General features: G+C 49.3%; 1 protein-coding gene across 1 annotated transcript in view; it reads right to left on the minus strand.

Moving 5' to 3' along the window:
- Positions 1 to 425: 425 nt before the first annotated feature.
- The window catches only part of LOC134797709 (ubiquitin conjugation factor E4 B), a 50,494-nt gene continuing 27,399 nt past the window's right edge, over positions 426 to 23,520 (minus strand). The window contains exons 8-19 of the mRNA XM_063770059.1: positions 22,233 to 22,353; positions 20,575 to 20,706; positions 16,289 to 16,486; positions 15,447 to 15,789; positions 15,077 to 15,172; positions 14,666 to 14,784; positions 4,843 to 4,981; positions 4,170 to 4,283; positions 3,328 to 3,448; positions 2,621 to 2,727; positions 1,582 to 1,675; positions 426 to 1,305 (exon numbers count right to left, since the gene is read on the minus strand). Of these exons, the coding sequence (XP_063626129.1) occupies positions 1,235 to 1,305; positions 1,582 to 1,675; positions 2,621 to 2,727; positions 3,328 to 3,448; positions 4,170 to 4,283; positions 4,843 to 4,981; positions 14,666 to 14,784; positions 15,077 to 15,172; positions 15,447 to 15,789; positions 16,289 to 16,486; positions 20,575 to 20,706; positions 22,233 to 22,353 (1,655 nt within the window). The 3' untranslated portion in view covers positions 426 to 1,234. The remainder of the gene's footprint in view (positions 1,306 to 1,581; positions 1,676 to 2,620; positions 2,728 to 3,327; positions 3,449 to 4,169; positions 4,284 to 4,842; positions 4,982 to 14,665; positions 14,785 to 15,076; positions 15,173 to 15,446; positions 15,790 to 16,288; positions 16,487 to 20,574; positions 20,707 to 22,232; positions 22,354 to 23,520) is intronic.

The raw sequence follows: 23,520 nt of genomic DNA on the forward strand, positions 1-23,520 counted from the left end.
AAATTTCTTTTTTAATGATGTTACCCTGTCATGAGAACTAAGGATGTCGAATATTTTTTTTCATCACACTTGCTCGGAAAAGATGTATTTACACGTAGGGCTTGCGGGCGGGAAATTGAATTTTTCGCCCTAGGGCGGAAAAAATCTTTTCCGAGCAAGTGTGATGAAAAACACTTATTTACACGTAGGGCTTGCGGGCGGAAAAGATTTTTTCCGCCCTAGGGCGGAAAAGTGTTTTATACAGAAGTTTGTTTTTATTAATTCTCCTTTTTTTCCTTACAAGTGTGATGAAAAACATTGTGTGTGCCACGGGCGGTAAAGAAATTCCGAACTCGTGAACATTTTAAGCCCTCGCTTCGCGTCGGGCTTAAAATTGACACTCGTTCGTAATTTCTTATTTCCCGCCCTTAATACACAATGTACTATTTGTAAAATAAGTTTTACAGTGAAAACACTATTCTATTTCTACTAATTCATTTGTGATTGTAAAATTTTGTATCTGTCCGCCGCATGGCTTTATTTTACTCGTTAAAAATTAACAAAAAAGTGGACTAATATTTATCACTTCCTCGCAAGTGTGATGAAAAACGTAACACGGGCGCTATTCAAATATTTCACATTACAAACTCAAGTTGTAATAAAAACCCTCCAGCCTGCGTCGTCGAGTTACTATTGGACTCTCGTTAACAATGCTGGCATTGCTGGCCAGGCCATATTGCTCTTATTGCACAATGCACTATGAATGCAAGTCATTAGTTACACTAATGAAGGGTTTTCAATCGAGCTAATTGATGTTAATAGACTTGCGTGAGGGTTTCTTTAAAACTTACAGAACGTGACGCCTACCATTCATATTGCTACTCCACGAGGCCTTACATTACTCGAAATATTGGGGTCAGAATCAACGAGCACCTACTAGAAAGATACTCAAGTCAAGATTCCACAAAATATAAGTAAGTATAGGTATCTGAGAATTTAGGCCTTTGATATATGTGATGTCAAGATATAAAGCTACACTTGAATTGAACGGTTACCTAACTGCGATCAGATGTTTGAACAGCTTGTCAATAAACTAAACGATGGGGGTTTAGCCGGAACAGCATGACACGGGATACACCATACTTAGAATAATCTCACATTCATGCCACGGACAATAGTCCTTCTGGAAATATCCAGTCAATAGTCTTTATATATGCAATAGGGTAGATATATACATCAGACTTTGTTTGTTGGCTTAAGGATCTTGCGATGTCGAACCTTTCTTTTCGCGCTGCCATTGGATGATTCTCTCTTTTAGGTCGGCCGCTGAAATAGAGAGCAACATATGGTCAGTATGAATTTTAATATAAGCTGTGATCCCTGCTGTCTATATACATTTAATCAAAATCTGTTTAGCAGTGAGATGGTAACAGAGAGTTCGTTACCTACACAAATATAGCATTCCAATGAGACAAATATCCAGACAAACAAGAACTATAAGAATCCATCGAATTGGAAACTAATTAGAAGGTTCTGCTAATACGGTAAGGTCTAAATCTGTGTTCAAGAGCAGAAACAAGTATGAAGGAAACGAGTTGGTACCTGGACGCAGCTGGTCCTCAGTGAGCGGTTGCCGGTTGAAGGGGTCGGTGGAGCTGTTGAGCAGGTGCCGCAGGATCACCGACCGGTCCATTACCTGTTCACAAAACAAAATCCAATTAGAAAAATCTTTTTTAGTTATCCTTCCCATTCAACGACAAAGTGCGACGTTAAAGTTTTTCGATAGGTACTTTTTAGGGTTCCGTACCCAAAGGGTAAAACGGGACCCTATTACTAAGACTTCGCTGTCCGTCCGTCTGTCCGTCCGTCCGTCCGTCTGTCATCAGGCTGTATCTCACGAACCGTGATAGCTAGACAGTTGAAATTTTCACAGATGATGTATTTCTGTTGCCGCTATAACAACAAATACTGAAAATAGAATAAAATTAAGATTTAAGTGGGGCTCCCATACAGCAAACGTGATTTTTGACCAAAGTTAAGCAACGTCGGGCGTGGTCAGTACTTGGATGGGTGACCGTTTTCTTTTTCCATTTTTTTTGGTTATTTTTTTGCATTATGGTACGGAACCCTTCGTGCACGAGTCGACTCGCACTTGCCCGGTTTTTTATTAATTTCATCAGCTTGTCAGGAGTTGTTTCTTCTCTGGCGAATGTTTTTAGAAAATGTACTCGCCAGAGATTAGAGAAAAATGTATCACTTTTATTCAAACGAGATTTAGAAGAAATAAGAATTTAGCAAGAAAATAATGGCTACTCAACACTCTTTGCTTTACAACATTTTTATTAACCTTTTGAACGCCATACGGCGCATCCATTTGCCGTGCCACTGACGCCACTGGGGTAAAATTTAGTTTTGTGAATAAATAATGCCAACCTAAAAGTGGGGTGTTTTTCAGTAGATCTTCATCAAAAAACGATCTACGTCAAATGCCGTCTTTGGCGTCGTTGTCACGATTTTGCGTTGACTTCAATTGCCGTCTGTGGCGTTCAAAAGGTTAATAATGGGTATTTTTATAATATTACAGCCATTACAGGATTTGTATTCAATGGTAATATTTAGTAAAATGGGATAATTAACATACCTTCCCGGACGGCAAAAGCACGGGGTCAGTCATGAGGGTATCCATGAGTGGATCTCTGAACTCTTCTGGGGCGTCTGCGAACTCGTCACTCTTTTGTTGATTCGACACTGAAATAATACATAATTATGTCCATTACAATGTGCATGTATGTATATCTAGGATATATATCCTGGGCCATCCTCAATTGATATCAATTGGGACCCCAAATCCTATTTATATCTAGCAGTAACAGTGGACGAGTAAAGACTGGATAAATTTTTATAACAAAACTTCCGTGAGACACAGACATATTAAATATATTAAGAACGGGTCACTCACGTATCACCATCACGTCACGTGTCACCGTCAACGCAAGCTCCTGGTGATACTACTCGGTACGGAGTGAAACATGTCGAGCGTATTTCGACTTAAAATACGTGAGTGACCCGTTCTTAATGTATTTAATATAACTGGATAAATTAATGAATATTAAAGATCGGTTTTCCTAGGATAGCGGTGCCGTCATATAGCGGCCGTCTCCATACTAAATAATACGGCTAAATATGGATGTCGTAGTATTTGTATGGAGACGGCCGCTATATGACGGCACCGCTATCCTAGGAAACCAGAGCATAAGCGATAATCTAATATAATTTGACTATATTCCTCAATTAAACACAGGAAGGTACATGAACACAGAAAGTAGCATTAGTGGTACTGGTACTGACCTACGATCTGGTAGGCGTTGTCAGCTAGTGCGAGGAAGCGCTCGATCTCGGAGCGCGTCTTGATGTTGTACTTGCCGAGCCGCACGGCCGCCTCCTCGAATAGCTCCTTGCGGAACGATCGCTGGGGATAAATAATAACATCATATCTTATATACAGGCTGGAACATTTCTAGAGACTGAGCTGAAAGGATAGTGTTATCTATAAAGTGATCTACAATCGAGTTATTATAATCGTAAAGCTGGATTTAAAAGTAAAACAAAATCATTATAATGGAATATGTTTATATCAGTGACAACCCTACAAAGTTATTTACATTTTAAATTGACACATGTCATGTCATTAATAGGAACCACTTGCTAGGGTTGAAACATACAGATTTTCGCACTTATGTTCAGCAAACTGTATCTCAAAAACGGTTAGAAATATTAACGTGATTAATAAGTGAAAAATAAAGTACGTAGCCTGAACAATTCTCAGTTTGCGTAAAAGTCCTTCGTTCTGTTCCACCCGATATAAATCGTCTATATGTATCGTGTTCCCATATCAATCAGAAACAACTTTTGATGATTCTAATCTATTTTATAATTTATAATAAGGAGGTATCTCAATGTTGTTGGTTGGTATGTTGCTTCGCGACATGTACAACGAGCGGCTAAATTGCATGGACACATTTTGAATGAATCAATTCAGAATAGGCATGTATTGTATCATGTACAGTCAAAGAAACTAATTTCTGTACCATTTCGTACCGTCTCAGTGGCAGTCAATATGAAAGTCGCTAGGAAGTTAGGGACCTCATACTATTGCCACTGTGACAATTTCTATGTATATATGTGGTTACCTCGTCAGCGGCCAGCGCGGCGAGGAATGGCGGCGAGTCGAGGTGCAGGTAGATGTCCACGAGCTGCGAGAGCAGTCGTCGCGGTTCCCATCCGTACTTCTCTGGCCGTCGGACCTGCGCATTACATATTGATAAGTGTCATGTAATAGAGATACACTTGAAAACGTTGATTTAGACAGATTTATTAATATACAGTGATCGAGCTGCCGGTAGCAACCGTGTACTTCGTTTACAAAACAAAAAATGCGGCGGTAAAAAAATCATGTCAATACACGTCTACGACTGTTCCATACAGAAGTAGGTAAGTTCAAGTGAAGATGATTCTCGGGGTCTGATAAGAAATGTGTGGCGTTTTCAAGCAAAGGGTACCACATTGTCGCTTACCATAAGGACGAAATTTGCTTGTATCCTTTTACGAATAACCTGTCACAGCGTCCTTATCGCTGCCCCAATATTACAGGGTTCTATGTTACATTTTAAAGATAATTGAAATTCGACTTAATGTCACTATGACAATGTTCAAATTTCAGTTCGATAAAAGTGAAACATAGAATCCTGTAATATTGTGGCAGCGTTATGGCATCAACAATAGTACCTTTAGTTTGAAAACGACACATGTATTCTTTAGTTAGCCTGTTTTTTTAGAGTTATAAGTCGAGAAGTTATAATGTACCTTGAGGTTCTTGCACTTGGGGCCGCAGAGCTGCTGCAGGTTGAAGTTGAGCATGGAGGCGAGCCGCTCGGCCAGCTCGGCGCGTAGGAACGGCTCCTTGATCTCCACCGTCAGGTATTCTAACATGTCCACTGTTTCTCTGAAAATAAAAACATACAAAAGGTGCTTTACCAGTTGGCATCGCAATGAAAATGAGAAGAAAAGTATATCCCTATTCCCTTATCGTTCTCGATGGAGACAACCGGGAATCGACAGTTAATTTCGTTAAAATTGATAAACGAGACTAGTTTTCCGTTATCTGTCGAGTTTCGGTTTTAAAGGGTCGGTAAACTGTTTAGTTTGGAAATTTTATGTTAATGGTGGTATTAGTGAGTAAAAAGTGCACGTCACTGCAGCGGGTCGCTTGGTTTAGTATAGAGTGGCAACATACCTAGCGAGCGTGAGGTAGGAGCGGCACTGGCGCTCGTCCTGCGCCAGCGCACGCGCGCGCGCGTCGGCGGCTGCGCTGTATAATATAGAGTGGCAACATACCTAGCGAGCGTGAGGTAGGAGCGGCACTGGCGCTCGTCCTGCGCCAGCGCACGCGCGCGCGCGTCGGCGGCTGCGCTGTATAATATAGAGTGGCAACATACCTAGCGAGCGTGAGGCAGGAGCGGCACTGGCGCTCGTCCTGCGCCAGCGCACGCGCGCGCGCGTCGGCGGCTGCGCTGTATAATATAGAGTGGCAACATACCTAGCGAGCGTGAGGTAGGAGCGGCACTGGCGCTCGTCCTGCGCCAGCGCACGCGCGCGCGCGTCGGCGGCTGCGCTGTATAATATAGAGTGGCAACATACCTAGCGAGCGTGAGGTAGGAGCGGCACTGGCGCTCGTCCTGCGCCAGCGCACGCGCGCGCGCGTCGGCGGCTGCGCTGTATAATATAGAGTGGCAACATACCTAGCGAGCGTGAGGTAGGAGCGGCACTGGCGCTCGTCCTGCGCCAGCGCACGCGCGCGCGCGTCGGCGGCTGCGCTGTATAATATAGAGTGGCAACATACCTAGCGAGCGTGAGGTAGGAGCGGCACTGGCGCTCGTCCTGCGCCAGCGCACGCGCGCGCGCGTCGGCGGCTGCGCTGTATAATATAGAGTGGCAACATACCTAGCGAGCGTGAGGTAGGAGCGGCACTGGCGCTCGTCCTGCGCCAGCGCACGCGCGCGCGCGTCGGCGGCTGCGCTGTATAATATAGAGTGGCAACATACCTAGCGAGCGTGAGGTAGGAGCGGCACTGGCGCTCGTCCTGCGCCAGCGCACGCGCGCGCGCGTCGGCGGCTGCGCTGTATAATATAGAGTGGCAACATACCTAGCGAGCGTGAGGTAGGAGCGGCACTGGCGCTCGTCCTGCGCCAGCGCACGCGCGCGCGCGTCGGCGGCTGCGCTGTATAATATAGAGTGGCAACATACCTAGCGAGCGTGAGGTAGGAGCGGCACTGGCGCTCGTCCTGCGCCAGCGCACGCGCCCGCGCGTCGGCGGCTGCGCTGTATAATATAGAGTGGCAACATACCTAGCGAGCGTGAGGTAGGAGCGGCACTGGCGCTCGTCCTGCGCCAGCGCACGCGCGCGCGCGTCGGCGGCTGCGCTGTATAATATAGAGTGGCAACATACCTAGCGAGCGTGAGGTAGGAGCGGCACTGGCGCTCGTCCTGCGCCAGCGCACGCGCGCGCGCGTCGGCGGCTGCGCTGTATAATATAGAGTGGCAACATACCTAGCGAGCGTGAGGTAGGAGCGGCACTGGCGCTCGTCCTGCGCCAGCGCACGCGCGCGCGCGTCGGCGGCTGCGCTGTATAATATAGAGTGGCAACATACCTAGCGAGCGTGAGGTAGGAGCGGCACTGGCGCTCGTCCTGCGCCAGCGCACGCGCGCGCGCGTCGGCGGCTGCGCTGTATAATATAGAGTGGCAACATACCTAGCGAGCGTGAGGTAGGAGCGGCACTGGCGCTCGTCCTGCGCCAGCGCACGCGCGCGCGCGTCGGCGGCTGCGCTGTATAATATAGAGTGGCAACATACCTAGCGAGCGTGAGGTAGGAGCGGCACTGGCGCTCGTCCTGCGCCAGCGCACGCGCGCGCGCGTCGGCGGCTGCGCTGTATAATATAGAGTGGCAACATACCTAGCGAGCGTGAGGTAGGAGCGGCACTGGCGCTCGTCCTGCGCCAGCGCACGCGCCCGCGCGTCGGCGGCTGCGCTGTATAATATAGAGTGGCAACATACCTAGCGAGCGTGAGGTAGGAGCGGCACTGGCGCTCGTCCTGCGCCAGCGCACGCGCGCGCGCGTCGGCGGCTGCGCTGTATAATATAGAGTGGCAACATACCTAGCGAGCGTGAGGTAGGAGCGGCACTGGCGCTCGTCCTGCGCCAGCGCACGCGCGCGCGCGTCGGCGGCTGCGCTGTATAATATAGAGTGGCAACATACCTAGCGAGCGTGAGGTAGGAGCGGCACTGGCGCTCGTCCTGCGCCAGCGCACGCGCGCGCGCGTCGGCGGCTGCGCTGTATAATATAGAGTGGCAACATACCTAGCGAGCGTGAGGTAGGAGCGGCACTTGCGCTCGTCCTGCGCCAGCGCACGCGCGCGCGCGTCGGCGGCTGCGCTGTATAATATAGAGTGGCAACATACCTAGCGAGCGTGAGGTAGGAGCGGCACTGGCGCTCGTCCTGCGCCAGCGCACGCGCGCGCGCGTCGGCGGCTGCGCTGTATAATATAGAGTGGCAACATACCTAGCGAGCGTGAGGTAGGAGCGGCACTGGCGCTCGTCCTGCGCCAGCGCACGCGCGCGCGCGTCGGCGGCTGCGCTGTATAATATAGAGTGGCAACATACCTAGCGAGCGTGAGGTAGGAGCGGCACTGGCGCTCGTCCTGCGCCAGCGCACGCGCGCGCGCGTCGGCGGCTGCGCTGTATAATATAGAGTGGCAACATACCTAGCGAGCGTGAGGTAGGAGCGGCACTGGCGCTCGTCCTGCGCCAGCGCACGCGCGCGCGCGTCGGCGGCTGCGCTGTATAATATAGAGTGGCAACATACCTAGCGAGCGTGAGGTAGGAGCGGCACTGGCGCTCGTCCTGCGCCAGCGCACGCGCGCGCGCGTCGGCGGCTGCGCTGTATAATATAGAGTGGCAACATACCTAGCGAGCGTGAGGTAGGAGCGGCACTGGCGCTCGTCCTGCGCCAGCGCACGCGCGCGCGCGTCGGCGGCTGCGCTGTATAATATAGAGTGGCAACATACCTAGCGAGCGTGAGGTAGGAGCGGCACTGGCGCTCGTCCTGCGCCAGCGCACGCGCGCGCGCGTCGGCGGCTGCGCTGTATAATATAGAGTGGCAACATACCTAGCGAGCGTGAGGTAGGAGCGGCACTGGCGCTCGTCCTGCGCCAGCGCACGCGCGCGCGCGTCGGCGGCTGCGCTGTATAATATAGAGTGGCAACATACCTAGCGAGCGTGAGGTAGGAGCGGCACTGGCGCTCGTCCTGCGCCAGCGCACGCGCGCGCGCGTCGGCGGCTGCGCTGTATAATATAGAGTGGCAACATACCTAGCGAGCGTGAGGTAGGAGCGGCACTGGCGCTCGTCCTGCGCCAGCGCACGCGCGCGCGCGTCGGCGGCTGCGCTGTATAATATAGAGTGGCAACATACCTAGCGAGCGTGAGGTAGGAGCGGCACTGGCGCTCGTCCTGCGCCAGCGCACGCGCGCGCGCGTCGGCGGCTGCGCTGTATAATATAGAGTGGCAACATACCTAGCGAGCGTGAGGTAGGAGCGGCACTGGCGCTCGTCCTGCGCCAGCGCACGCGCGCGCGCGTCGGCGGCTGCGCTGTATAATATAGAGTGGCAACATACCTAGCGAGCGTGAGGTAGGAGCGGCACTGGCGCTCGTCCTGCGCCAGCGCACGCGCGCGCGCGTCGGCGGCTGCGCTGTATAATATAGAGTGGCAACATACCTAGCGAGCGTGAGGTAGGAGCGGCACTGGCGCTCGTCCTGCGCCAGCGCACGCGCGCGCGCGTCGGCGGCTGCGCTGTATAATATAGAGTGGCAACATACCTAGCGAGCGTGAGGTAGGAGCGGCACTGGCGCTCGTCCTGCGCCAGCGCACGCGCGCGCGCGTCGGCGGCTGCGCTGTATAATATAGAGTGGCAACATACCTAGCGAGCGTGAGGTAGGAGCGGCACTGGCGCTCGTCCTGCGCCAGCGCACGCGCGCGCGCGTCGGCGGCTGCGCTGTATAATATAGAGTGGCAACATACCTAGCGAGCGTGAGGTAGGAGCGGCACTGGCGCTCGTCCTGCGCCAGCGCACGCGCGCGCGCGTCGGCGGCTGCGCTGTATAATATAGAGTGGCAACATACCTAGCGAGCGTGAGGTAGGAGCGGCACTGGCGCTCGTCCTGCGCCAGCGCACGCGCGCGCGCGTCGGCGGCTGCGCTGTATAATATAGAGTGGCAACATACCTAGCGAGCGTGAGGTAGGAGCGGCACTGGCGCTCGTCCTGCGCCAGCGCACGCGCGCGCGCGTCGGCGGCTGCGCTGTATAATATAGAGTGGCAACATACCTAGCGAGCGTGAGGTAGGAGCGGCACTGGCGCTCGTCCTGCGCCAGCGCACGCGCGCGCGCGTCGGCGGCTGCGCTGTATAATATAGAGTGGCAACATACCTAGCGAGCGTGAGGTAGGAGCGGCACTGGCGCTCGTCCTGCGCCAGCGCACGCGCGCGCGCGTCGGCGGCTGCGCTGTATAATATAGAGTGGCAACATACCTAGCGAGCGTGAGGTAGGAGCGGCACTGGCGCTCGTCCTGCGCCAGCGCACGCGCGCGCGCGTCGGCGGCTGCGCTGTATAATATAGAGTGGCAACATACCTAGCGAGCGTGAGGTAGGAGCGGCACTGGCGCTCGTCCTGCGCCAGCGCACGCGCGCGCGCGTCGGCGGCTGCGCTGTATAATATAGAGTGGCAACATACCTAGCGAGCGTGAGGTAGGAGCGGCACTGGCGCTCGTCCTGCGCCAGCGCACGCGCGCGCGCGTCGGCGGCTGCGCTGTATAATATAGAGTGGCAACATACCTAGCGAGCGTGAGGTAGGAGCGGCACTGGCGCTCGTCCTGCGCCAGCGCACGCGCGCGCGCGTCGGCGGCTGCGCTGTATAATATAGAGTGGCAACATACCTAGCGAGCGTGAGGTAGGAGCGGCACTGGCGCTCGTCCTGCGCCAGCGCACGCGCGCGCGCGTCGGCGGCTGCGCTGTATAATATAGAGTGGCAACATACCTAGCGAGCGTGAGGCAGGAGCGGCACTGGCGCTCGTCCTGCGCCAGCGCACGCGCGCGCGCGTCGGCGGCTGCGCTGTATAATATAGAGTGGCAACATACCTAGCGAGCGTGAGGTAGGAGCGGCACTGGCGCTCGTCCTGCGCCAGCGCACGCGCGCGCGCGTCGGCGGCTGCGCTGTATAATATAGAGTGGCAACATACCTAGCGAGCGTGAGGTAGGAGCGGCACTGGCGCTCGTCCTGCGCCAGCGCACGCGCGCGCGCGTCGGCGGCTGCGCTGTATAATATAGAGTGGCAACATACCTAGCGAGCGTGAGGCAGGAGCGGCACTGGCGCTCGTCCTGCGCCAGCGCACGCGCGCGCGCGTCGGCGGCTGCGCTGTATAATATAGAGTGGCAACATACCTAGCGAGCGTGAGGTAGGAGCGGCACTGGCGCTCGTCCTGCGCCAGCGCACGCGCGCGCGCGTCGGCGGCTGCGCTGTATAATATAGAGTGGCAACATACCTAGCGAGCGTGAGGTAGGAGCGGCACTGGCGCTCGTCCTGCGCCAGCGCACGCGCGCGCGCGTCGGCGGCTGCGCTGTATAATATAGAGTGGCAACATACCTAGCGAGCGTGAGGTAGGAGCGGCACTGGCGCTCGTCCTGCGCCAGCGCACGCGCGCGCGCGTCGGCGGCTGCGCTGTATAATATAGAGTGGCAACATACCTAGCGAGCGTGAGGTAGGAGCGGCACTGGCGCTCGTCCTGCGCCAGCGCACGCGCGCGCGCGTCGGCGGCTGCGCTGTATAATATAGAGTGGCAACATACCTAGCGAGCGTGAGGTAGGAGCGGCACTGGCGCTCGTCCTGCGCCAGCGCACGCGCGCGCGCGTCGGCGGCTGCGCTGTATAATATAGAGTGGCAACATACCTAGCGAGCGTGAGGTAGGAGCGGCACTGGCGCTCGTCCTGCGCCAGCGCACGCGCGCGCGCGTCGGCGGCTGCGCTGTATAATATAGAGTGGCAACATACCTAGCGAGCGTGAGGTAGGAGCGGCACTGGCGCTCGTCCTGCGCCAGCGCACGCGCGCGCGCGTCGGCGGCTGCGCTGTATAATATAGAGTGGCAACATACCTAGCGAGCGTGAGGTAGGAGCGGCACTGGCGCTCGTCCTGCGCCAGCGCACGCGCGCGCGCGTCGGCGGCTGCGCTGTATAATATAGAGTGGCAACATACCTAGCGAGCGTGAGGTAGGAGCGGCACTGGCGCTCGTCCTGCGCCAGCGCACGCGCGCGCGCGTCGGCGGCTGCGCTGTATAATATAGAGTGGCAACATACCTAGCGAGCGTGAGGTAGGAGCGGCACTGGCGCTCGTCCTGCGCCAGCGCACGCGCGCGCGCGTCGGCGGCTGCGCTGTATAATATAGAGTGGCAACATACCTAGCGAGCGTGAGGTAGGAGCGGCACTGGCGCTCGTCCTGCGCCAGCGCACGCGCGCGCGCGTCGGCGGCTGCGCTGTATAATATAGAGTGGCAACATACCTAGCGAGCGTGAGGTAGGAGCGGCACTGGCGCTCGTCCTGCGCCAGCGCACGCGCGCGCGCGTCGGCGGCTGCGCTGTATAATATAGAGTGGCAACATACCTAGCGAGCGTGAGGTAGGAGCGGCACTGGCGCTCGTCCTGCGCCAGCGCACGCGCGCGCGCGTCGGCGGCTGCGCTGTATAATATAGAGTGGCAACATACCTAGCGAGCGTGAGGTAGGAGCGGCACTGGCGCTCGTCCTGCGCCAGCGCACGCGCGCGCGCGTCGGCGGCTGCGCTGTATAATATAGAGTGGCAACATACCTAGCGAGCGTGAGGTAGGAGCGGCACTGGCGCTCGTCCTGCGCCAGCGCACGCGCGCGCGCGTCGGCGGCTGCGCTGTATAATATAGAGTGGCAACATACCTAGCGAGCGTGAGGTAGGAGCGGCACTGGCGCTCGTCCTGCGCCAGCGCACGCGCGCGCGCGTCGGCGGCTGCGCTGTATAATATAGAGTGGCAACATACCTAGCGAGCGTGAGGTAGGAGCGGCACTGGCGCTCGTCCTGCGCCAGCGCACGCGCGCGCGCGTCGGCGGCTGCGCTGTATAATATAGAGTGGCAACATACCTAGCGAGCGTGAGGTAGGAGCGGCACTGGCGCTCGTCCTGCGCCAGCGCACGCGCGCGCGCGTCGGCGGCTGCGCTGTATAATATAGAGTGGCAACATACCTAGCGAGCGTGAGGTAGGAGCGGCACTGGCGCTCGTCCTGCGCCAGCGCACGCGCGCGCGCGTCGGCGGCTGCGCTGTATAATATAGAGTGGCAACATACCTAGCGAGCGTGAGGTAGGAGCGGCACTGGCGCTCGTCCTGCGCCAGCGCACGCGCGCGCGCGTCGGCGGCTGCGCTGTATAATATAGAGTGGCAACATACCTAGCGAGCGTGAGGTAGGAGCGGCACTGGCGCTCGTCCTGCGCCAGCGCACGCGCGCGCGCGTCGGCGGCTGCGCTGTATAATATAGAGTGGCAACATACCTAGCGAGCGTGAGGTAGGAGCGGCACTGGCGCTCGTCCTGCGCCAGCGCACGCGCGCGCGCGTCGGCGGCTGCGCTGTATAATATAGAGTGGCAACATACCTAGCGAGCGTGAGGTAGGAGCGGCACTGGCGCTCGTCCTGCGCCAGCGCACGCGCGCGCGCGTCGGCGGCTGCGCTGTATAATATAGAGTGGCAACATACCTAGCGAGCGTGAGGTAGGAGCGGCACTGGCGCTCGTCCTGCGCCAGCGCACGCGCGCGCGCGTCGGCGGCTGCGCTGTATAATATAGAGTGGCAACATACCTAGCGAGCGTGAGGTAGGAGCGGCACTGGCGCTCGTCCTGCGCCAGCGCACGCGCGCGCGCGTCGGCGGCTGCGCTGTATAATATAGAGTGGCAACATACCTAGCGAGCGTGAGGTAGGAGCGGCACTGGCGCTCGTCCTGCGCCAGCGCACGCGCGCGCGCGTCGGCGGCTGCGCTGTATAATATAGAGTGGCAACATACCTAGCGAGCGTGAGGTAGGAGCGGCACTGGCGCTCGTCCTGCGCCAGCGCACGCGCGCGCGCGTCGGCGGCTGCGCTGTATAATATAGAGTGGCAACATACCTAGCGAGCGTGAGGTAGGAGCGGCACTGGCGCTCGTCCTGCGCCAGCGCACGCGCGCGCGCGTCGGCGGCTGCGCTGTATAATATAGAGTGGCAACATACCTAGCGAGCGTGAGGTAGGAGCGGCACTGGCGCTCGTCCTGCGCCAGCGCACGCGCGCGCGCGTCGGCGGCTGCGCTGTATAATATAGAGTGGCAACATACCTAGCGAGCGTGAGGTAGGAGCGGCACTGGCGCTCGTCCTGCGCCAGCGCACGCGCGCGCGCGTCGGCGGCTGCGCTGTATAATATAGAGTGGCAACATACCTAGCGAGCGTGAGGTAGGAGCGGCACTGGCGCTCGTCCTGCGCCAGCGCACGCGCGCGCGCGTCGGCGGCTGCGCTGTATAATATAGAGTGGCAACATACCTAGCGAGCGTGAGGTAGGAGCGGCACTGGCGCTCGTCCTGCGCCAGCGCACGCGCGCGCGCGTCGGCGGCTGCGCTGTATAATATAGAGTGGCAACATACCTAGCGAGCGTGAGGTAGGAGCGGCACTGGCGCTCGTCCTGCGCCAGCGCACGCGCGCGCGCGTCGGCGGCTGCGCTGTATAATATAGAGTGGCAACATACCTAGCGAGCGTGAGGTAGGAGCGGCACTGGCGCTCGTCCTGCGCCAGCGCACGCGCGCGCGCGTCGGCGGCTGCGCTGTATAATATAGAGTGGCAACATACCTAGCGAGCGTGAGGTAGGAGCGGCACTGGCGCTCGTCCTGCGCCAGCGCACGCGCGCGCGCGTCGGCGGCTGCGCTGTATAATATAGAGTGGCAACATACCTAGCGAGCGTGAGGTAGGAGCGGCACTGGCGCTCGTCCTGCGCCAGCGCACGCGCGCGCGCGTCGGCGGCTGCGCTGTATAATATAGAGTGGCAACATACCTAGCGAGCGTGAGGTAGGAGCGGCACTGGCGCTCGTCCTGCGCCAGCGCACGCGCGCGCGCGTCGGCGGCTGCGCTGTATAATATAGAGTGGCAACATACCTAGCGAGCGTGAGGTAGGAGCGGCACTGGCGCTCGTCCTGCGCCAGCGCACGCGCGCGCGCGTCGGCGGCTGCGCTGTATAATATAGAGTGGCAACATACCTAGCGAGCGTGAGGTAGGAGCGGCACTGGCGCTCGTCCTGCGCCAGCGCACGCGCGCGCGCGTCGGCGGCTGCGCTGTATAATATAGAGTGGCAACATACCTAGCGAGCGTGAGGTAGGAGCGGCACTGGCGCTCGTCCTGCGCCAGCGCACGCGCGCGCGCGTCGGCGGCTGCGCTGTATAATATAGAGTGGCAACATACCTAGCGAGCGTGAGGTAGGAGCGGCACTGGCGCTCGTCCTGCGCCAGCGCACGCGCGCGCGCGTCGGCGGCTGCGCTGTATAATATAGAGTGGCAACATACCTAGCGAGCGTGAGGTAGGAGCGGCACTGGCGCTCGTCCTGCGCCAGCGCACGCGCGCGCGCATCCGCTGCCGCGCCGGTCGCCGTGCTCTCCTGCGCCTCGTGAATGCGTTTCAGGTACTGGCAGAGGGAAAAATATCATTTATTAAAGAAAAAAATAGATTTTGCTAAAAACATCTTGACAATTTATCATAAATTACATTTTACCGGAAATGAACCTCTCGAGAGACTGCAATTATGATCGAGCCCAAATTAATACTCCAAGGAATTGCCTAAATCAGAACCACAATTTATTTATATTATTATTCATTTCGTACATTACAAAGGGATCCTATCAAAAAGGCAGGCAATACCTAATAACAAAGCATACTATAAAAGCTTTTGATTTTTAATGGTATTTTGTAGTAGTTACCGTGAGACACTCGTCGAGAAGGAAAGTGGTGTCGTTCATCAGCATGTTGATGAACTTGACGAACTGTCGGCCTGACCGGGACTCCTTAACTATGGCCTGAAATAAACAATCACATTTAGAATTTTTTCAAGTCCAACATTACAAAAATATTAACAATACTTTCCTATAGATTCACCATAGCTTTTGAGAACAGAACGAGTGAACTATTATTTTCAGCGCCATTTTTTTGACTAAGCATTCTATTTTCTATTATACGTTTCCAGTATCAGATATGTACCAGTATGGACCATATGTTGTTTTTAATAAAGACATTTAAATTTAATTTAATGAACATACTTATATAGATGTATTAATTAAAAAGTTGACTTACTTGTTTATGGATCGGCCGCTCCCACATTCCCTTCAATATAATGCTAATATGGAATCTGATAGTAAATTTATCATAAAACTCCGTGCTCTGTCCCGTCGTTTCAATATCCGTGTAGAATTTCATTAGGGCGCTGGGCAGGGCCGTTTGCGACATCGGGTGGTCCATAAACTTCTCGTACACGTTCTTTAGCTTCAATGGCACGGACAGGTTGATTACGAAGAGTACTTCGACGATCTTGGCGACTAAGTATGGGTTCTTGATGAGATGGGAATTACAGATGGCGCTTAGAAGCCAGGTGATGATGGGGTCCTCGATGTAGTCTGCCACTACTTGGGGTACATATCTGAAAGGCGAGTTTTTACAGTTAGGTAAGCTTTACAATTTGGTGCCGTGACCAGGATACGTCGATTAATATTTTTTAATTCTATGAACAGAATTCGTTGTCTGTAAAGCGGGTGAAAGGTAAATTATTTTGATTAGGTCTTTATAATTTGGTGCCGTGATAAGGAATGATTACATAGATTGGGTATTTTTTTTTATTTCATGAACAGATTTCTATGTTGGTAGTGTTGGTACTGTGGCAAATTGTAGTCAATTCTTTACAGTTTAGTGCCGTCAACAGGATACGTTGGATAGGTAATATTTGTAATTTGATGAACATGTTTATTTGTCGGGTAAAACGAGTAAATCTTCAACTAATATCCTTCAACTAATATTCTTCAGGTTCAACTAATAGGAAAGTAAGTACACGTTTAAAAGTAAAGCAAATGAGTTAACTTTTACGAGTTTATAAACATTTGATTGCTTTTGACCATAGTTGATAAAAAGTGTGCGAGACTCACTGCACGGCGAACAGCATGAACTCGGCGACGTCCTCGACGTACCACTCGGGCAGCGCGCGGAAGGCCTGCGCGGCGCCGGCGCCGGCGCGGGCCGCGTCCAGCCGCGCCGCCAGCAGCGCGCACACGCTGGAGTAGAACTGCACGCTGCGGCGCATCAACTCTCCGTCGAGTAATGCCGTTTCTGCGCATTGCTTCGATCTGTTCGATGGACAAATCGATTAAAATTTTTACACACAAAACTAAAGTCTGTCTTAGGTCTTAGCTTACTCTTCACCGGCTTCGACGGAACGAAATGTGAAAGTTAAGAAATTAGCAAATGCTTGCAGAGTTAGCTTGGTCCGACTTGATGAGATCCATCATTCAGAAAAGAATAATGTCGAAATATTTCTACGATAATGCCCTGGAACTATAATCAATGATAATTATTCATCATTCAGTCAGACATGCCCCCTGCCGGATATACATATAAGCGTCCCCTAAAAATCTTTAAAAACGAATCGTGTGCTCGCTACACAGCACCTACAAGTCGTTTTTTTTGTTTTATTGAGAAACAAACAGTCTTAAAATAAACATATGAGCAACTTAGCTAGTAGCTACAAATTAATTTCGGTATAGACCTATAGTTTCCCAATCTACAAAGATAATTTAGAAACGTATAAAATTAGTGTAAACTTATAGTACCTAATAGTTATACATAACAATAGAATAAAATGTAAAAGAGAAAAGACTCAAAGTACAAGTATTTACTATGGGTTGCTTGCAACATTTCACACTTATTTTAATAAAGAATATACAGTTTTCTGGCGACGGTAGCGGTGGGTAAAATTTCAGATTCTGTCAATTTACCCCATTTCACACACAAGCGCACTTCACGCACACTACCTCACTTTACTGGGACAGGTCAGTGACCTATCATGTTTTTTAAGATTGGACTTTTAGTTTAGTATTGACCACTAGCCTCCTTTGAGGGTAAAAGCGTTCCATTGAAAGATGAAACAATGCATTTAATCTTGCTTTCCTTGTCTGTTCATGTCACACGTGACGTACCTATTTAATTCATTTGATTGTTGACTGTTTTACTACCTAATATTGTTTTGTCGAGATACGCGTTTTGTACAATTAAAGCGAATAAAACAAGATGTCATTAAGTCAGATGTAAAATATTATTTACTACTCTATACGGTTTTTCATAAGGTGCAAAATCCGTTCAATGGGAATTTAAATAAATAAAGTTTCGGCAGGGTGGCAATTCCATTTTGGCGGATAAAGCGAAACAGAATAGTTCTATCGAACCTGCTTACAAATTTTCACGAGAATCAGTTGAGAAATGTGATCTGCAAAGGAAGACATAAGCATTTTTGCCCAAGCTGAAACGGAGACCTTTGCTAACGCTCGGCCAATTATGGTTTAGGTACACCTATAAAAAATGGTTGTCCCTGCTGTAATTATAATATGTATCTTTATATTTCAACCGGTATAGTTTTACCTTTAAAAATAATCGGTATCGCTAAACAATAGCGGTAACTTACTACTTATACGTTCACGAAATCGTTATCTGCATAACTTGATTGTTAGTAAACTAACCTGGAAAATAATCTCAAAATCACCGAAACATTTATGTACAGTCACCCGCAATAATATGTTACGTCATTAGCGCCAACTATGCCTCCAGGGAAACTTTGCCCAAAACGACAATTTTAAACAAATTCGTTAATGTAGAAAAAATTATAATAGTTATGGCCACCCTGCTGCTATTTTTACTAGAAAATAGGTTATATTTCGGACAAAACTATATACCAAACTATAGGGTACATTTCGGCGGGCAAAAAATTGATAATAATGAATGCAAGTAGAAAAAATTGAGAACCCTTTGACAAACATTTCCGGGTTTGAGTTATAACACATGAAGCATAGATTATGTCTATTGAGATTTAAAGTAAAAAGGCCTAAATACACAAAAGTTTTAGCGGTGGGCAAAGTTATCCGGTAATTTGGCATCCATACCAACATTGCCCACCACCAAAAACGGATTAGGGTTGTCACTTTTATCTAATTTACCCAACTTCGCAAGTAAAAGAAGGTTATGTTTGTACACTAAAGTAAGTTTATAAATATATACTGTATTTAATTTGTCTTATTATCCTTTATTTAGATGTTTTATCCCGTTAACGAATGAAAAACACAGCAAAAATCATATTTTTGGCCATTAAACTATTGTAACAGATTTTCTCAAAAGTGACAACCCTAGCCTTTGTAAAATGGTTAGGCGAGCCTTATAGGGAAATGGGCAAAAACGGGTAGGCAACATTGCCCAGCAAATTTATTTAAAAGTTTTTACACTTATCGCTAAGTTATTAACAGGGAATGGTAGGATTGCCCAAAACCTTTAAGTGATCCTTAGACATCATCATCATCATACGAGCTGTATTTGAATACCAAATTGACGTGGACAATGCTGGCGAAAACCCCGGATATCTTTGCCCGCCCTCTAAAACGCATAAAAATGGGTAATAAAAACACGATAAAAAATTTTTTTTCTTCATTTAAACTGATGCGTTTGATCACAATGGACGTGCTGGGCAAAAAAAGTCATATGATGTGATTTTTTTTGAGAAATTCGTGTTTTTTTTTTCAAAAAAAGCGGGCATAGTTGGTGATAATGACGATACCTACTCTTCGAAGACCGCAAAAATATGTGACATGCTCTTATGGTTCTACAAATAAGATCGTGTCAGATATTTTTGCGGCCTTCGTTGTGTAACATAAATTGCAGGTGACTGTACATTTGGAATAATTATTTTATTTAGTTTCAACGAAAGTTTCATGTTTAGTACGAAAATACTTCAGATATGCAATATGCACAAAATGTAGACCTAATCGAAATAAAACATTGCTTTTTATAGTAAATTTATAAAATATTCGATACATAGGTATACATAACAATAACCAGGCCACAGCGGTATTGGTCTGTAAGCTTCATCTCGGTCTCCAAAGCCGCAAAAACTCGCTAGTACTTAATGCTGGTCTAGCCGTTATTTTTTCTTGAAGATTTTCAGAGAACGGCACGTACACGCATTATACATATAGACGGAACGAACGGCATAATCATAATCATTTATTCGTCGCAATCCATGGCATTACAGATCTAGGTACAAGACTTTCAGGTAGGTAGATCTAGGTACTTATACGAATTACATAACGCTTCCTGCTAATAGGCAATATTTTAAGATAAAAGTTCTATAATATAATACAAGATTACAATTGTCATCAAAATTCATTGACGTACAGAAGTCAAATACGTTTTTAAAATGACGCAAAATGAATACCAGTATAATGAAAATTAATCCCAATCAGTAAAGATGAGTCTTTAAACTTTTTTCATTTTAAGCGAGTTTTGAAGGAACATAATACTTAAATTCGACTGTAATCGTATTGTTTTAAGATAGTTTACTGCGGTTTTCAACCATTATGACCCGTAAATAACAGCAAATCAAATTTAAATGAGACGCGAGCTGATATTTATGTACCCTATTTTTTGAAATACAATTTATCTACTGGTATACTTTCTCGTGTGCGTATATGATTTAATTTCAATATAATTGTCAAAAGCAAGCAAATCAAGCTATCATTTTCATTTGAAGAAGTATACGTGTGCTCCCGTGCAGCCCCAGCGGGCATCTGACTTGAAGAAGAATTTTGAGTGATGTCGTCAATGTATGGAAATTGTTCGAAAGTTTACATTTGAGATTGAATTTCTGTGTTGTCTTTGTGAGTAAAAATAACTAAACTTTTTCTGGAGTCTTTTAATTCGAGTCTTATGGACATTATAGAAAGGATTCCAAACTACAGAAGCAAATTCCAATCTACTACGAACGTAACTATTATAAAGAAGTTTATAAGTGAGAGGTCTTCGAAAAGTTTTGCTACGCGAAGAACGAAACCCAGTTGTTTGTATGCTTTGTTTAAAATATGATTTATATGTGGGTCAAACGTTAGTTTTGCATCCATTAACACCCCTAGGTCACGTATACTATGCTGTCGTGTTAGAGAACTGCCGCACAGCCGATAACTGAATACAATGGGATCCCTTTTCCGAGTGAAGGTGATAACTGAACATTTATAGTGTGGTTAAAATTTTAGTGTATGTGTGCTCTTAGAGTCCTCTATTGCCGCGCCTTCTACTTCACAATTGCCACTCAAAAATCTTTCTACAGCAACGACCATCAGTTCCATAACTATTGTTTAGTATCTACTGCTATTAATCAAGTCTTAAACAATAACCGCACCTGTGTAGTCTCTTGATCTGCCGCCTCCACCGCCGCAGCAGCTCGCGGTTGCGGAGCGCGGAGAAGCTGTTCCGCCACTGCGGCTCGGCGGCCATCAGCTCCTCGATCACCTTCTGTAGATCGCGGAATGCTCTGTGGAAAAATAGAATATAACATGAAAACTGGATTTCAATCGTTTTCAAGTCGTTCAATACAATAGCTTTTTTTTTGGATAATTTTACGGTTTATACTCACTTGTTTTTAGTCACTCGCGCGACATTTTTCAAGCACTAACAGTGACTAAAAACAAGTGAGTCTAAACCGTAAAATTATTCAATTTTAGTATGTCTCACAACAGTTTAAATTCGATTAATAGCATTTTTTTTTTGGATATGCAAAATAACATTAAGTAACCTGATGAACATTGTAATGTAAAATTCTCTACAAGTGACGCAATATTGCAAAAGGTAATTAAACAAACGCATAATAGCAGTCCAATCGCAGCTTAAAGTGATGTAATTTAAATTGAAATTATTTATTTCAGGCATAGAACCCATAGTGTTAGTACAAAATATATAATTGACCGGAGCGTAGCGAAGGTCTACGTTTCGACTGGAGCATTTTGCTTTTGTATGTCCGGATGTTCTCCTCTACAGGTCGCAATTCTTAACCGAATCTCGTGAAATTTTGTGACTGGATTCTATGTCTAAATAAAAATTTTTTGTCCGTCCGGTTTTTTGAATTTTTTTAAAATGGCGGAGTCGTGATAGCTCGCGCCTAAACAAATAGTGGTATCGGTACCATACGAGTGTTTTCTTTTTGAGATATGTTTATAGATTTAATGGCCAAAAACTCAGAAAATTTATTTCGCTGGTTTCGGAGGTATAGAGATATTAATTTTAACTAATTTTAATTTGAGAAGGAGTAGCTAAATTTCGTCAACCCATCTAAGAACTATTTGGCTCAGTTCGTAAACGTTCGCTATTTCTGTTTGCACAGAGGGTCTGGGCTCGATCCCCAGTAATTGTATGCTGGGATATTATAACTTTTTGTATTTTTTTACACATAAATTTCGTATTGTTTGTTTTTAATTTACTATATTTAAAGCTCTTAGCACCATGTTATTTAAAGCTCTGCTCGCGAGGTCTACAGCTCACAGAGCCACTAGTTTAACTACCTATATCTATGTTAGTGTACAATATGTAAAATAATAAATACCTAAAACTACTTAATACTATTTATTTTGATGATGCGTTGGGTTCGTGCAATTGATGTGCGTCGGGAAAATTGTTTAGGGATCAGGAAATTGGGATTAGCAACCACGCCTCGGAAAACTTATGATAAATAGGCGTTCTTCCAAGTGAACAACTGGGAGTTGGTTGGATAATAAAATTAACAGCAGATTCAAGGGCTAAGGGTGTTTCATTCTATGAGGTTTTGCTGTATAACGTGACGCTATACGCAGCTTATAGCGTCAATCAGACCAATGTTATTTCGTGTAATGGTGAATAATAGAAGCACTAAGGGCAAGTACGCTCTCGCGATTGCGTAATACTGTAAGTTGAGGGTGAAGTGCAGATGGCCACCCACATTTGTATCAGTCGTTATTGTTGCGCATACTAAATGAAAGGGACCGCCAGTGCGTATGGGTCTTAAGTGTTATGTGATGGATGTGTTACCGGATGCGGCGCTGGTGCGTGTGCAGCGCGGGGATGAGCGCCACGTGGTGCATGTGCAGCGTCAGGAACCAGCACACCGTCTGGAACTTGGCTTCCGGCCACTTGTGCGCCGGGTCTTTGTCTGCAAGTCATTAAACTTATGTTACTAACCTTCCAATTCATACACGCTTTAAATTTCATCAGAATTGAATCAACGGCAAGATTTGTCTTACAAATATATGGAACATTTACACATGAAAATCCACATCCCCTAGTTGATCTTAGCCTCGCTATGCTCGGCCAATAGAAGTTATAATAAACACATTTTATTGCAAATGCCGCATACCTACTGTGTTATATGATTCGATAAAAATAATAAATAAAGTACAGCCAATCAATAATGCTGAAAGGAATTTATGACCCAATCAAAAGACAATTCAACCTACTTAGTTCATCGAGCCAGTTAATAAACTTTCTGTACCCCTCGCGCAGTCTCTCAGTTTTGTCTCTAAAGCTAGGTTTAGTTAGACGACGCTAGTGCTGGCTAGTTATTGCCGGCGCTCTATTCCCGCCAGTGCGTTTAACCCTTAAATGCATAGGGTTGCCAAATTTCTACAAAGCATTAGACAGCTCACAGATTTAAAAAAAGGCTTACGTTCTTGAACGCACCTTTATACCAAACGTCAAGTAGTAGGGTGATGATTTAAGGGTTTAATTTACGCAATATTTTTAATTTATAAAAATTACATTCGTTTTAAGACGAAAAGTCGGAAAGCTTGGAAAAATCAAAATCACATACTAAAAATTATCATTTAGTATGTGATTTTGAACGGTGTTTTCGGGGGTGGAATTATTTTATATTTAAAAACTTTATCATAGGTATATCCCAAGTAGTGTACCTTTCTAATGGTAGTAAAAAAATTCATATATCTATTACTGAAAATTACATATTTACATAAATATGATTTAGCCAATTCAACTTCTAACACTGATTTCGCAGTGAAAATCGAAGTTATATTTTTTTTACTATTTTTCCTAGAATCGACAAACAATTATGTGATACATATATTAATTTCGGGCAAAAAGAAAAACTCATGCATTTAAGGGTTAAACGAGGCCAATAACGAGCCTGCTGGCTTCGTCTAAACCTAGGTTTAAGTCAGCCCATGAGTCATCTGTAAAAAGGCGTGCAAAGGGTAGCGTTCCAGTTTAATACGGTCTGAGAATAAGCAGCTCTACAGTTCAATCAAGAAGCAAACCATCTTACTTAGTTAATCGAGCCAGTCCTGAGCCTCTTGCGCCGTGAAGT

This window comes from Cydia splendana, chromosome 15 (genome assembly GCF_910591565.1).
Source record: "Cydia splendana chromosome 15, ilCydSple1.2, whole genome shotgun sequence".
NCBI lineage: Eukaryota > Metazoa > Arthropoda > Insecta > Lepidoptera > Tortricidae > Cydia > Cydia splendana.